General features: G+C 55.8%; 1 protein-coding gene across 1 annotated transcript in view; it reads right to left on the bottom strand.

Annotated features, from left to right (window-relative positions):
- TSPEAR (thrombospondin type laminin G domain and EAR repeats) overlaps positions 1–14,977 on the bottom strand; it is a gene marked incomplete at both ends in the record, with an annotated part of 169,357 nt that overhangs the window by 12,739 nt on the left and 141,641 nt on the right. The window contains 7 exons of the mRNA XM_080696039.1: positions 2,517–2,746; positions 3,411–3,597; positions 4,826–5,052; positions 5,835–5,966; positions 7,244–7,400; positions 8,756–8,846; positions 10,124–10,362. Coding sequence (XP_080552165.1) covers positions 2,517–2,746; positions 3,411–3,597; positions 4,826–5,052; positions 5,835–5,966; positions 7,244–7,400; positions 8,756–8,846; positions 10,124–10,362 — 1,263 coding nt within the window. The remainder of the gene's footprint in view (positions 1–2,516; positions 2,747–3,410; positions 3,598–4,825; positions 5,053–5,834; positions 5,967–7,243; positions 7,401–8,755; positions 8,847–10,123; positions 10,363–14,977) is intronic.

Here is a 14,977-nt window from a genome sequence, read left to right as displayed (position 1 = left end):
CTGGGCGCCAAGTGGGTGCCAGGGACACGTGCGTGGACTTTCAGCCTCCAGAACCGTGCCAAATAAACCCCAATGTTCACAAATTGCCCTGGCTTGGGGATTCCATCGCAGCAACAGGAAACGGACAGCGTGAAGCCCGTGGCCACAGACTCAGGCCCCAGAAGTGCCAGCAGCTGCTCCTTCCTGCCTTGGTCTGACAGTGCGCCCACTCATGGACGAAGGTTCTAGAATTCTTTCTGTCAGGACTGACTGAATAATGCACCCAGAAACGTGGCCTCTATCTCCCTGGCGTCAGACAGACTCCTGCTTGCTCCTGCCCTTGGGCTACAGGACCCTGGATGCCATAGCCTTTCTTGAAGGCGCCTGGTGGCCCAGGAACACCACGCCCTGTGCTCATGGGAACAAGTAATATGCGTGCAGTTTCTTCCCCCCTCCCCGCCCCCGCACCATGGCCTTTTCTAGAAAGGTCCTCCTGCAGAGGCCACACTCCCCACACACTCACAGCATCCGGCCTCGCCCGCTCCACAGTTCACACTGCGCACAGACTCCCAGGACTGAGAAACGTTGGCAAAACACGGACATGACCGTTTTGGGTCAGAGGAACTGGAAAGTTGTAAGATGTAGCCCCTGGGAGGAGGAGCCGCTCGAGGTCAGGGGGCAGCTGTCCACCAGCACGTGGTCCCGGCCCTGCCCAGCCCCTGCGCAGGTTCACGCAGGGCGCGGCCATGATGGTGCCCGGTGGCCCAACTGACTCCCGGGCGCTGGCTCTGGGCCGGTCCTGCTCTCAGGTGCACTGCTGTGTGACCCGCTCACTCTTCTCTTGTGCCTCTTTTGGGCAGGGTCACGCCCTGTTGGGCTGACCTCTGGGCCACACCGCCGGACCCCGTCCCCTAGCTCAGGTGGGCCTGTCCTGCCCTTGGCCGCAGCTGGCTCTCCGCCTGGACCTCAGTGTGGTCGCCACCCGCTGGCTGGTCTTTCTGCCTCACCACCGCCGCCCACCTTGGAAGCCCGTTTCATTCCATCACAGTCTGAGAATAACCCCAGCCCCTTCCAGAGCAAGCCAAGAGCGACCGTTACAGATCAGATAGGTTCCTGAGAGAAGAGCGCTCTGCACTGAGCTCTGAGGCCCCATGCATTCACGGACAGCCATCGTAATGGATTTAGTGGGTGGTCACCAGGGGGGTGCGGCTGAAGGAGGTGGTCCCTGGGGGGACTGGGCTTGTGTCCTAGAGGCCCCTGGCTGCTCCCCTTGGCTCTCTCTCTGCTGAGATCACTTGGCCTCGCCTGGACTGAGCCCCTGAAAACTCCAGAACTGTGACCAAAGAAATCTCCCTTCTAGGCCGTGTGGTCAGGTGTTTTGGAATCCTGGGATGAAAACTACCAGTATTGGGAATGGCCTAGGAAGATTTGAGAAAGCTCTGATTATTAATACATATATTTCAAAAATCATTTTGTGGGCAGACCTGTGGAAGAACTTGGTTTCAGCCAGGAAGCAAGCAGCTACTGTCATGGAAAATGTCCTAGCTAAAAGTAACTAGAAGTGGGAAGAGAAGGGGAGCTAGGACTTCCTCATTCTAAAGACAGGTTTACATAATAACTGATATCTAGTTAGGATGAGAGGAGGGGATCAACCTTGGTGAAAGGAGAAACCTGGGCATAGTCCAGGAGTTTGGCGGGAAAAATTAAGGGGATGGACTTGACCTGTATCAGAATGACGCAGAACAAGATGGAGGCCTTATGTCTATAAAACTATTCCGGGTTTTGTATTTTGGTGAATCGTTTGAACCACCCCCTCATGCTTTAGCACGGGGCTGTGACTGTCTTCTGTATTTCTATCTTTGTAATAAACGCCCTTAAAACTGCATCCAGAGCCTGGGCTATTGTATATTTATCCTTAGCTCAGGACGAGAATCCGTGGGTTTTTTTTTTTTTTTTCTGGAATTGTTCCTGGGAGCCTAAGAAAGGTGCCTGGGGACAGTTCCCCCAAACAGTAACCCTCACCCCAAACCGTAACATCTTAAACCGTAACAAAAACACTGACAGAAGCCATGAGTACGCACAGGGTCCTGTATAAATACGCAGCACCTCCGCACAAAGGTCGTGACAGCCAAGAGACCTCAAGTGTGGAGCGGAGACCGCGTCTGCCCCACCAGCCCCAGGTCAGAGCCCAGCTGACCAGCCGGCCCAGGCTGGAGACTCGCCATCCCCCAGACACATGGCAGGGAAGGGGTGCCCGCTTTGAGCGCCCAGGGCTGCTCTGCATAACACTCCACACCAGGACAGGGCTGAGCGGGGCGCCTTCCCGGCCCAATGTCAGGTTCTAAGGAAATGACCGAGGCTGCCCAGACACCGGGCTCAGCGGCCTGTGGAGGAGCTGTGCCTCCTGCCGTCCAGGGGCAGGTGCTGGTCCCAGGATGGAGGTGCAGGGCCACTGCCGCTGGCTCCCCCCGGGCCTCTCTCCCGCCCCACCTGCAGACAGGGACCTGGAGGCGATGGGGCCCAGCGGCGCTCCTCACCAGGAAGGACTGGAAGAGCTGGAAGGAGCCGAAGAGCCGGATGTAGAGGTGGGAGTGTACCCTGGTGGACGTGCCGTTGAAGGTGTTGGCCACCACTAGGAACGAGTAGGGACCCACGGAGAAGAACTCCCAGTCGTAGGCACCGCACGTGGCAATGCTCTGGTTGGCCTCGAAGAGCCGCGTGCTGGGGTTCCACTTGTAGATGACGCTGTCGACGTTGTGGTTGTCTCCTGCAACGGAGGCCAGTGCTGGGCAGCAGAGACGATGCCAGGTCTGGGCGCCCTGCCTGGCCTTGCACCCTTCTGGTCCGGCCAGGGCACAGGTGGACGGGCTCTGTGCACCGGAGTCCACGCCCTGCCCCCTCCGCCCCTGAGCTGGGCTCTGGGCCTGGCTCCAATGCTCCGAGGGGAGCCTGTTGCTAGTTAAGGGAAGCCAGACAGGTGCTGGGAGCGGGCTCTCCTGGGAGGGACCGCGCAGGGCCGGTCTGCCCCCTTGCCTGGGCAGGGAGCAGGTGCCCATGTGCGCTTGTCTTCTGAGACCCGGCAGACAGCTGAGCCCCAGAAGTGGGCCAATGTGGCTTGTTGGTTTTTTTGTTTTGTTTTGTTTTGGTGGTACTGGGGTTCCTGGAAGCCCTTCTACCTCTGGGCTGCACTCCCAGACCTATTTTTTTTTACATTTTTATTTGGAAACAGGGTCTCCTAAGCCAGTGCGCACGGCTGGCTTCGAACCTGCGCGATCATCCTGTCTCTGCCTCCCAAGTGCGGGGATTACAAGCATGTGCCACCACACCTGGCGGCTTATTATTTTTTGAGATAAAAATTCACCCCTCATGTAAGCAAGCCTACCCACCCCTGGGCTGGTTTCCTTCCAGGTCAAAGGCCACACCTGCCTTACCTTCCCGATGGTTGGCCACCGCCAGGAAGTGCTCCCCGTCCACCGTGAAGGCCTCCCAGTCCCGGGCGCTGTGGGTGGCAACCCTCTGGTACGGAGTGAACTTCAGCCTTCTGTGGCTCCACTTGTAAATGACCGAGAACTCCTGACCCTTTTCATTCGGCCCAAAGTTAGCCACTGCAAGGAAGATCTGAAAGGGAGAAGCCAGGTCGACTCGGTTCCTCTGATGGCTGCTGGGGACTTAGGCTGAAGGTCCCTGATCACCAGTGTCTCCCTGTGTCCACAGGGACCAACGCTGAGCCCACCTGCTGTCAGGGATGGCTGTGGGGTGGTGGGTAGCTGGCGATCGCCCCCCACAACTGGTGATTACTCATTAAGATCCTTAAAAATGCTCCCCCGTCTGTTGCTTCCAATTCTATTTCTATATAAAAGCACAACAAAACAAAATAATGCAAGTTTAGGAGACACTTTGGGCACAGAAACAGTCTCCATGACCTGCAAGGGTGAAAACATGTGGATGACCTGCCCTCAACTACCATGCGCAAAGCCGGGCGCGGTGGGCACGCTTGTAATCCCAGCATTTGGGAGGCTGAGACCGGAGGATCCTGGTTCGAGGTCAGCCTCAGCTACTTAGTGAGGCCCTTTGCAACTTGGTAAGACCAGGTTTCAAAATAAAGAATAAAAATAGGGCTGTGGGTGTAGCTTGAGGTAGCACGTCCCTGGATTCCATCCCCAGTACCGAAAAAATAAACTAATCAATTACCATGTGCACAGAGGCAAATGGAGCCCTGTGCTTGCCCAGGTGAGAAGACAAAATATCCCCCCCCCTTGTTTTCTGAAGTGCTCCATTTCCCCTTTGGTGTAATTTTATCATTTCTTATAATGAACAACTTTAAACTGTCATTAACCAACAAAAGAATACAGAAGTGCTGGCTATCGGCTCCGCCCCGGGCTCAGCTGGTATTTGGCAGACCTGAGCTCAGGGCAGAGGCTCTGTCTGTTCATCCTGCATCTAGGTCCGGGGTGTGGGAGGAGCTGGGAAGGGAATAGTCAGTCCTTCCTGCCATGGTGCTGATGCCCCAGACCCACGGCCGCCTCCTGGCTCTGACCCTCGCGGTCCACGCGGACGCCATACGTCCGCAGTGTCCGCTTTCCTCCCGCAACAGCTGCAGCACCGACTGGCTCACTGGATGGACCTAACAGGTGCTTGATTCGTCCTGATGGATCTGCACAGCATCTTCAAAATGGACCTACGTTCCACTCTGTCACACTCGGGACTTACAGCCGCGGCCGAATGCCCGTGACCCGGAGCCTTTCTCTACCTGAACGAGGCTTTGGAGCCAGGAGGACACTGTGGCCAGCAGAGGCTGCAAGAGAGCCCAGCCGGGCTCCAGGAGGGAGCTCCGACTGCCACTTGCCTTCTTCCCGATGGTGAAATGTCTCCAGGACTGCGCCTGGTGCGTGCGGATGTTCTGGTAGGAGACAAACTTCCCATCGGTCCACTTGTAGATGGCGGACGTGGCTTTCCGGCTGGCCGTGGCCACAAACAGCCCCACCTGGGGAATGCCAAACACCTCGATGCCCAGCGTCTCGGCGTGCGTGGGCAGGCTCTGGTGCTCCTCCACGTAGTCCAGCCTGGCTTTTGCTGGTGGTGGAATCACGTGACCTGGTTAGTGCGCCCAAGAACCGGCGGATCCCGGGGCCCAGCCATGACTTGAGTCCAGGGAAGATCTGCCTGGGCCTCCTTTGACCTCCGGGGAAAGACCTGTCCAAGGGAGACGCTCCTTCCCACCTGGGGCTCTGGTCTGGGCAGCCAGCAGTGCAAAAGGGGTCGAGCTGATACAGAGTGTCCTGCTAAAAATATTTCCCAGGTCTGGCTGCTTCCACGAGCTGTGCCCTGGGCAAAGTGGGCAGAGAGCGTAGTGCATAGCTCGGGGCGACTGTGGGACCTGGAGGGCTTGCCTGGCACCACCGCTTCTTATCTTTGGGAGTGTGAGGCCAGGTGCCCTCTGTGGGAAGGCCACGGGAGGCCCTGTCCTGCCTGTCTTGTGCCCGCCTTCCCGTTTTTTGGGAAGAACTGAGATGTCCCATGCTGCCGCCCACCTGTCTGTCCTGCCTCGGGTGTGAGTATTTCCAAGTTCCAGGCAGAGGCCCGCTGCTCCTTGTGGGGGTCAGTTTCCTCTCCTGAGTAACACAGGCTGCAGGACAGCCTGGGCTGGGCATGCTTGCTTCCGGGGACGGCAGGGTCCAGGTGGCCATCTTCCCGGGTATCATTGCTGGGGGTGCCCTTTCACTCTGAAGTGTTCTGGCCTGGCCAACCAAGCACATGGCCACCTAGAGATGGCCGAGACCGCTCACACCTCCCTCCCCCTGGAGGCGTGTGAGGCTCCCGTGTGCGCCCACGCCGAGGCCCCAGCCCAGCCTCACCTGCCAGCACGGACACCCACTCGCTGCCCACGCACAGGTACAGCCCCTTCCGGGCGGCGTCAAACCAGAACTGACCGTCTTGCGCCTTGCTGCACGGTGGCCGTGGCCCCAGCGTCACTTTCAAGTCTGCCTCTGAGGGGAAACCAGGAGGGGGCAGGTCCCTGCGTCAGGCACCCTGGAAGAGGACGCAGGATGCCCCCAAGCCTGCCTTTGCCTCTGTGCAGCTGCCAGGGCCCCGCGATGTCCGGGAGCCGCCCACCACATTGCCGATACAGAAGGGGAACCAAGACCAGACGAGGAGGGCGCCCCGGCCACTTGTACAGCAGGACGTCAGCGATCCCTGCCTGGCCAGCTAGCCCCACTCTGTCCACTCCACATGGTGTGGCTGGCTGTCCCTTCGCCAGCAGCTCTCTTGCCTGAGTTAGCTAAACCTCAGCTGTGCCTGGCTCTGCGGCACTTAGACCTCACTGTGTCTAGTATCTACACCTGGCCTCAGGTCAAGCTAAGCATGCCACTCCTCGGCTTCACAAAGATGTCTGTGCAGGCCGGGCGTGGTGGCGCACGCTTGTAATCCCCGCGCTTGGGAGGCGGAGACAGGAGGATCGTGTAGGTTCAAAACCAGCTGTGCTGGCTTAAGAGACCCTGTTTCCAAATTAAAAAGTATAAAAATAGGTCTGGGAGTGTAACCCAGAGATAGAAGGGTTTCCAGAAGCCCCAGTACCACCAAAAAAAAAAAAAGAGATGTTTGTGCAGCCATTCGGCCAAGCTGGCCCAAGGACCAGATGTGCTTGGGTGGCCTGCCTGACGTGTGACCCAAGAACCACAGCCTTGGGTGTCCTGGTGGGCCCCACCTGACCTTCCTGCCAGAGTCGGGGTGCAATGGGAGGAGCCCCATCCAGATTCTCCGGAGCAGGGGGGCGTGACTTTTAATTAACATGTCAACATTGCAACTCTGCATTGGGACAACATAAACATGAACAGAGAAAGTGCGTCCAGGAGATTCTCTGTGCTGAGGGAATCATGGGAAGCAGAAATGTAGGTAGAGAGTGGGGGTCCTGGAGGGCTGGGCTGAGGTTGGGATGGTTCTGGAGAGGGGCTGGGGAGAGATGGCCCCAGCACTGCTCGGGGCGCCAGCCAGGGAAGCCTTTTGGTGGAGTAATGCCTGCCATCTGCAGGTGGTCTGCCCAGGGCCCTGTCCAGCAGGGACCCTTGGAGGGAAAGGCGGCGATGCTGTCCTGTTTGATGGCACCTGTGCTTTGCGGGGCGGCCCCAGGGCGCTCTTGGCAACTTGACAGCTGTGCTCCTGTGGTGGAGAAGCAGGCACCAGGAGAGGCTGGGACTGGAGCCTGGTTGTGTGCGTGGCCCTGGGCGTCTGTCTGAGTGGGCAGCAGGTAGCCTTGCCTACTAACCATAGGGATATTTCAGCACCTCATTATCATCCGGCTTTCCCGTGAGCCCCTGCAGCACCCGAGGGATGGACAGTTCAGCCAGCTGGGCGTTCCTGCTGGGACACAGCCTTGGAGTGGCGTCCGAGCCCGGCAGCAGGACCAGCTGCCTCACCAGGCCCTGCAGAGAGAGGAGCCGTTGGTATGGGACATCAGCTTGGCTGACTGGGGCCAGGGGTGTGGGAGTTCGGGGAGTCTAACATTTTGCAGAGCTAGAAAACTCTGCGTGTGTGTTGTTGGGAAGTCTCTGGGAGCCACAGTGAACGGCAGTGTTCCCAGGTAGTTAAGCCACAGGAGGGATTTTCCATGTGGACAAACTTAAGAATGACCAGGCTACATTACTCATTCGTCTCTCTGTCCCTCTTACCATTCACCCAACACCCATTCATCCTTCTGACTGCCCTTCAGCTGACTGTCCACATTCACCTGTCCATCCATTAACATATCATCCCTCCATCTACCTACCCAGTCCATCCAATTATCCATCCATCCACTAATCCAGTCAATCACCCATCTATCTGCCCACTTATCCATCTGTCCACCCACTAATGCTTCCATCCATCCACTAGTCCATTCAACCATCCAGTCACCCGTCCGTCCATCCATCCACATCCATCCATCCATCCATCCATCCATCCATCCATCCATCCAATCATCTACCCATCTTTCTTTTTTTTTTGTGGTACTGGGGTTCCTGGAAGCCCTTCCACCTCCAGGCTACACTCCCAGACCTATTTTTTACATTTTTTTAAAATTTGGAAACAGGGTCTCCTAAACCAGCGTGCGCAGCTGGCTTTGAACCTGCGAGATCCTCCTGTCTCTGCCTCCCAAGCGCGGGGATTACAAGCGTGCGCCACCACGCCCGGCATCTACCCATCTTTCTATTTACCCATATAACCATTCATAAATCCTTCCCTCTGTCTATCTACCAGTCCACTCAATAACCCATCAATCTGCCAATTTTTCCATCCATTTATCCATCCATCCATCCACCCACCAGTCCATCCATCCATTTATCCATCCATCCACCAGTCCATCCATCTATCCACTTATCTGTCCATACATCTCTCTCCACCCAGCTACCAGTCCATACAATCACCCATTCATCCATCCCTGCATCCATCCATTCATCATCCATCCACCCATCCACCAGTCCACCCAGTCATTCATACCTACATTCATTGTCCACCCATCCCTCCATCCATCTGCCTGTCCAAGCATGCCATTGATAATTTTTCACAGAGCAACTTCTATGTGTCAAACAGGATTCCAGACAGTGTGGACAAGGTAGGCAACCTAAGCCCCAGTGTTCATGGGGTGAGACCCAAAGGGCCTGTGGTAGAGACCTCGCTGCACCTTCGACTGCCAGCTCCTATCTGACACAGACAATTCCGTTAACAACGGCACCGACGTGCCAGGCTGTGGGGACCCTGAGCGCTGGGGTGGGGAGGGCTGCCGCAGGCCCACCATACTTACAGTGAACAAGCCTTTGGCTCTCCTCCGGCTGCCGATGAAGAACCGGGCTCCCCGCATTGATAGGGTGGCTGGGAAGGGCACGTCAGCCATTCTGAAAACATCACAGGACGGCTTTAGAGCCCCAGGAGAGCAAGCACATACCCTATTTGACATCACCTGGGTGATTCCCATGTGAGAAGTATATTAGTGTCCCAGAGCTATGACAAAGGGCCACACACAGGCAGCTTCATCCACAGGGATTTCTTCTCTCCTGGCCTGCAGGTCCTGTAGCCTCCCGTCTCTGAAGTCCTGGAGGACTCCCTCGACTCACTGGCTCTCAGGCCTGGATCTCTTGGCTGATGGCCGTGCCCCTCCTCTCTGCCTCCCTCCCTGGGGCCTGCGCTGCTCCAGTACCAAGTCCTCTCAACTTGGTGAGAGGAGCCTGCTTCAGGTAATGGCACATTCTCAGACACCAGGTGGACACGAACCTGGGGTCCTCCCCCAGGAAAGGGACCCCGCAGAAGCTCACAGCGAGGAAGTGATCAGTGGCTCCTCCTGTCTCCTGGTGGCCTCCTGCACGGGTGCCCACCCACTTCCTCTGCACTGGGAGCTGGGGTGGCCTCAGGGCAGGAGGGAGGTGCTGAGCTGGAGACACACGGGTGTCAGGAGGGGCGGTCTAGCTGTACAAACCCAGGGAGGCTGGACTCTGGAGGCAGGAAGGTGTCCCCAAGGGCGGGGACAGGGTAGCTGAGCTGCTGCGTGGGGCGGCAAGGTGCCTTCGGGCTCATCTCTGGGCACAGGGCCGCTGTCCTCTCATGAAGTGTCAGTGGCTGGGTGAGATCAGCTCTGATCTGTCCAGAGGCCGCCCTCGGCACACGCTCAGCCTCCGTGGCCTGCACCTCTGCGGTGGCCTGTAGGGCTCCAGCTCCTCTACGGCCACAGTGGCGTGGGCTCCGCAGCTCCTGTGGCCCCTGGCCTGGCCTCCTGCCTCCCCTCCACCCCAGAGCTGTCCTAAGTGCGTAAGGTACTGGCCCTCCGCGGGGCCCCTCGGGTGCCAGGGCTTCATGTCTGACAGCAAGGAAGGACACAGCAAACCCAGCGGCCATCAGCCAGTCGCACCTGCAGGATTGCCAGCCTTACTTCCCAGAGATCGCTGCGAAGTCCCTCCTGAAAGCCACCCGGGAAAGAAAGCCCCTCATCACGCGCTCGGCCTAAACTCCTCCTGCAGGGGGACCGCATGAACGAGCCGGGCCTCTGGCCCCCCCGCAGGCCGACCTGTGTCCGGGAACAGCTGGCCCAGCCGGCATTGGTGGGGTGGGCCCGGGTCCCGCACGTCGCAAGGTGCAGCCCGAGGGGCTCCGCGCCCCGACCCCGCGTCCTGGTACCTACATGTCCACCGGGAGGCCGCAGTCGGTGGTGAGGGAAAAGGATCCTTCGGACACGGCCAGGACCAGCGTGTGCCACCGGCCGTCCACGAGGCCGGGGCTGCGGAAGGACACCCGGGTCTGCCAGGCGCCGGCCGAGTCCTCGCGGACGAACAGGAAGTGCAGCTGGGCGGGCGAGTACCGCAGGCCGAGCAGCAGCGCGTCGCTGTCCTCCGCCACCGCCGCGAGCAGGTACTCGTTCTTCTGCGGGGACAGGTGTGCGGGAGGGTGGGGTGCTGGGGCGGGGCTGATGTGAGGGGCGGGGCTGACGGGAGGGCGGGCCCAATGGAAGGGGTGGGGCTGCTGGAGGGGGCGGGGCTGGTGGGAGGGCGGGCCCGTGGGTGGGGCTGATGGGAGGGGCAGGGCTGACGGGAGGGAGGGCCCAGTTGAAGGGGCGGGGCTGGTGAAGGGGGCGGGGCTGGTGGGAGGGCGGGCCCGTGGGTGGGGCTGATGGGAGGGGCGGGGCTGACGGGAGGGCGGGCCCAATTGAAGGGGCGGGGCTGGTGAAGGGGGCGGGGCTTGTGGGAGGGCGGGCCCGTGGGTGGGGCTGATGGAAGGGGCGGGGCTGACGGGAGGGAGGGCCCAGTTGAAGGGGCGGGGCTGGCGAAGGGGCGGGGCTTGTGGGAGGGCGGGTCCGTGGGTGGGGCTGATGGAAGGGGCGGGGCTGGCGGGAGGGCGGGCCCAATGGAAGGGGCAGGGCTGATGGGAGGGGCCCGTGGGGCGGGGCTGACGGGAGACGGAGGTAGGGCTGGAGAGGAGGCGGAGCCTTGGAAGGGGCGGGGCTGGTGAGGTCAGGACGGGAGGGGTGAGCACTTGGGGTGGGGTGATGGGGACACAGGGCTACTGGCCTAGGGCAGCGCCGGGGAGGGCAGCCTGCTGGGCCGGGGTGGGCTGGTGTGAGGGCTTGGCTATTGGAGGCAGTAGGGCTGATGGGAGGGGAAATGGGTCGGCGTGGAGAGGAGCTTGTGACCAGGGAGGAAAGGACTGGAGGGGTGGTGCTATGGGGCGGAGCTAATAGAGGGGCGGAGCCGGCGGGAGGAGGTAGGGTGGAGAGGGTGGAGCTAATAAGGTGGGAAGGATCGGGCAGGCGTGGGGACCCTGGGAGGGCTGAGGCTAGTCCAGGGAGTGCTGCTGATAGAAGAGGGAAATGGGACCAGAGAGGAGGGCCAGACTTTTGGAATCAGGGAGGGCCGATGGAAGAGGCGTACAGGGCCAGTGGGAGGGCGGGGCTAATTGAAGGGGCGGGCCACGGAGGGCGGGGCTGGCGAGGGCTCATGGGAGGGGCGGGATGCTGGGGGAGGGATCAGGGCTGGCGACCAGCTGTAGGACAACTCAGTCAAGATTATTAGATGAAATCAAAAAAAGGGGTGGCTCCCAGGCATTAAGATGGCTACTCCCAAGAAAACAAAATAACACAGTGGGTGAGGATGTGGGGAGAGTGGAGCCAGCTGTACTGTGGGTGGGAATGAAAAGCGGTGCCGGAGCTTTGGTAGTTCCTAAGACATTAAACAGCGCTAGAGTAGGACCCGGCAGCCCCACCGTGCCGGTGTGAGGACTGGCCTAGGGAGATTTGAGAAGGAAGCTCTGATTATTAATATATATATTTCAAAACTTGGGCCACGCAAGATGAAGCGCTGAGCTGTGAGAGGAGAGGGCGAGTCAGGACTTGGTACCCGTGACCAGGAGTCAGGTAACGTGTCAGACTGCAAATGAACCAGCTAAAAGTAATTAGCAAATCCACAGGGGAGTTGGACCGAGACAGGTTGACATATAACTGCTATCTAGTTAAGACGGTGGGAGGAGAGAATTGACCTTCGTGAAAGGAGAAACCTGGGCGTAAACCAAGTTAGGTGGGAAAATGAAAGGGACAGACTTCACTTATGTGGTAGGAGAACAAGGTGGAGGGTGCTGTGTCTATAAAAGGCCGTTTCATAGTTTGTGGTTCGGTGACTTCTTTGGGGCACCCCCATGCTATCCCTGGGTAGCAGGAGGCCGAAACTGTCTTCAGTATGTCTACCTTTTGAATAAACTCATTTAAATCTTCAGCAAGAGTCCTGACCAGTGTACATTTGTCCTGAGTTGGGACAAGAACCCGCAGTTATGGGGAATAACCTCTGGGAGTCTGACCGGGGTCCCCGGGGGGAAGTTCCCCCAAATGGTAACAGCCACCCCAAAACCATAACACCCACGTCCAGGTTCGTGCTCGAAAGAACTGAGATGGGTATTTGTGCATCCATGTTCAAAGCAACCTTGTTCACAAGAGCCCAAGGTGAAGAAGCCAAGCGTCTACCAGCAGAGGGGTGGATAAACAGTGCCGAGGAACATTATGTGGCCTTAAAAAGAAGGAAGTCGGCAGAGCCGCGCCGCCGGCGCCATCTTCCCTCGCAGCGCTGGGCTCCAGAGAGGAGGGGGACTCAGAATGGAGCTCAGAACCGGAGAGGAGATACGCCGGTCTCACGGCCTGGAGGTGGCAGCAGTGCCGTACTGCCGCTGGCAGCGGAGAATTTACCGGATGGCTCCAGACCAGTGCACTCAACCAGCCACCAGGCTCCAGAGAGGAGGGGCGGACAGCGAGCTGAGGTGAGCAGCTGCGGGACAGCCGGGTGTAATTCAGCAGTTTTCTCAGTGCAAGGAGTGTCTAAAGCTCCCGGGGGCTGGGCTCAGCACACCCTCCAGGGACTCAGAGTAGAGCTCAAAACCAGAAAAGAAATACACCAGCCTTACGGCCGAGGGTGTGGCAGCGGCGCCATATTGCCTTCGGTGATGGCAGCGAGTTCACCGAGTCTGCGAGAGCGCACTCAACAACCATTAGCATTGGCTACTGTTTATTGTCATTTTGTGAAGCAGAGAAACAAAATTTTGGTGCTCATGGTTCCTGACTTCTGACCCCTGCTACTCCACCATCACCCAACCCTCATCACTCGAAAAAGTACTGTTTACCTGTTAACTCTTCTAAATCCATACTACTAAGACTGGTCTATACACAACAACCACAATCAATGGGAAGACAATAGAAGATCAGGCCTGAGAAATTGAAAATATGAGAACCAGGAATAGTGGAGAAACTACAGAAGTCACGAATACTGACCTACAAGAAATGCAAGAAGGGGAGTTCCGAATCTTGATTTACAATATGATGAAAGGATTTAAAACAAGTCTAGAGGAAATGAAAGATGAGTTGGAAACACTAAGAAAGAATAAGAGGTCTGGAATGAAATGAAAGAGTCAATAAGTGAAATGAAGACAGCAATAGAAAGAAATTCTGGGAGATTAGATGAAATGGAAAACAGAATATCAATGTTAGAAGACAGTACATCCAAAACCGAAAACACGGTCAGTGATATACAGAAATCTTTACAGCAACAAAACCTAACATAACAAAACCTAATCATCCAGCAAATATGGGATAATATGAGTCATTGAAGAAGGGATAGAGGTACAGTCCAAGGGCATCCGTAATCTCTTCAAAGAAATAATTTCAGAGAATTTTCCAAATATGGAAAGAGACTTGGATCTTCATGTCCAGGAGGCATACAGAACTCCATTGAGACAGGACCAAAGAAGGACCTCCCCACGCCACATAATAGCCAAAATGACCAACATAGAGGCCAAGGAAGGAATCCTAAAAGCAGTGAGAACAAAAGGACGGGTGACATATAGAGGCAAAACAATAAGAATTACCCCAGACTATACAACCCAGGTCAGGAATGCTAGGAGAGACTGGTATGACGTGATTCAGACCCTGGAAGAAAATAACTTCCAACCAAAACTACTCTATCCATCAAAACTACTATTCAAAATCAATGGGGAAACAAAAGTATTTCAGGATAAACAGAATCTTAATAAATTCATGAATTCAAACCCAACACTAGAGGAAATTCTTAAAGAAATAAACCATAAAGAAGAAAAAAGAAGCAGACTTCAGAATCAGAGAAGAGAGGAAGTTCATAAGTGGGCCATTTAAGTAAGGAAGAAAGACAAAACCACCCAATAGTAGACAGAACACAAAATGGCAGAAAAAAATCATATTTCAATAATATCTCTTAACGTCAAAAGACTTAACTCACCAATCAAAAGACATAGACTGGCAATGTGGATTAAAAAACATAATCCAAATATATGCTGTCTGCAAGAAACTCACCTTACAGCCAAAGACATTCACAGACTAAAAGTGAAAGGATGAAAAAAGACATACCATGCTATTGGAGACCAAAAAAGAACAGGGTAGCAACCCTGATATCCAACAAAACAGACTTTAAACTAAAACACATCAGAAGAGACAAATCAGGACACTTCCTTTTATTAAAAGGAACAATACACCAAGAAGATATAACGATAGTAAATATTTATGCCCCAAACGCGGGTGCAACCACATTTGTAAAACAAACCCTTCTGGACATCAGATCCCAAATAGACCTAAATACAATAATTCTGGGAGACTTTAATACGCCTCTCACACCACTGGATCGATCTTCAAGGCAAAAGATGAATAAAGACTTCTTAGAACTAAAGAAAACCATAAACCAAATGGACCTAATAGACATTTACAGAATATTTCAGCCAGGAACTACAGAATACACATTCTTCTCAGCAGCCCATGGAACCTTCTCCAAAACAGACCACATCCTAGGACACAAAGAAAGCACCAGCAAATTAAAAAAATGTAACATAATTCCTTGCATCTTTTCAGACCATAATGGAATAAAAGTAGAAATCAACAACAGGAAACTCAAAAGAAATTATTCAAATACATGGAGATTGAATGATACACTATTGAATGACGAATGGGTAAGAGCAGAAATTAGGGAAGAAATAAAGA

This window comes from Muscardinus avellanarius (genome assembly GCF_963383645.1).
Source record: "Muscardinus avellanarius genome assembly, chromosome: 5".
NCBI lineage: Eukaryota > Metazoa > Chordata > Mammalia > Rodentia > Gliridae > Muscardinus > Muscardinus avellanarius.
This window is presented reverse-complemented; position numbering and strand designations above follow the sequence as displayed.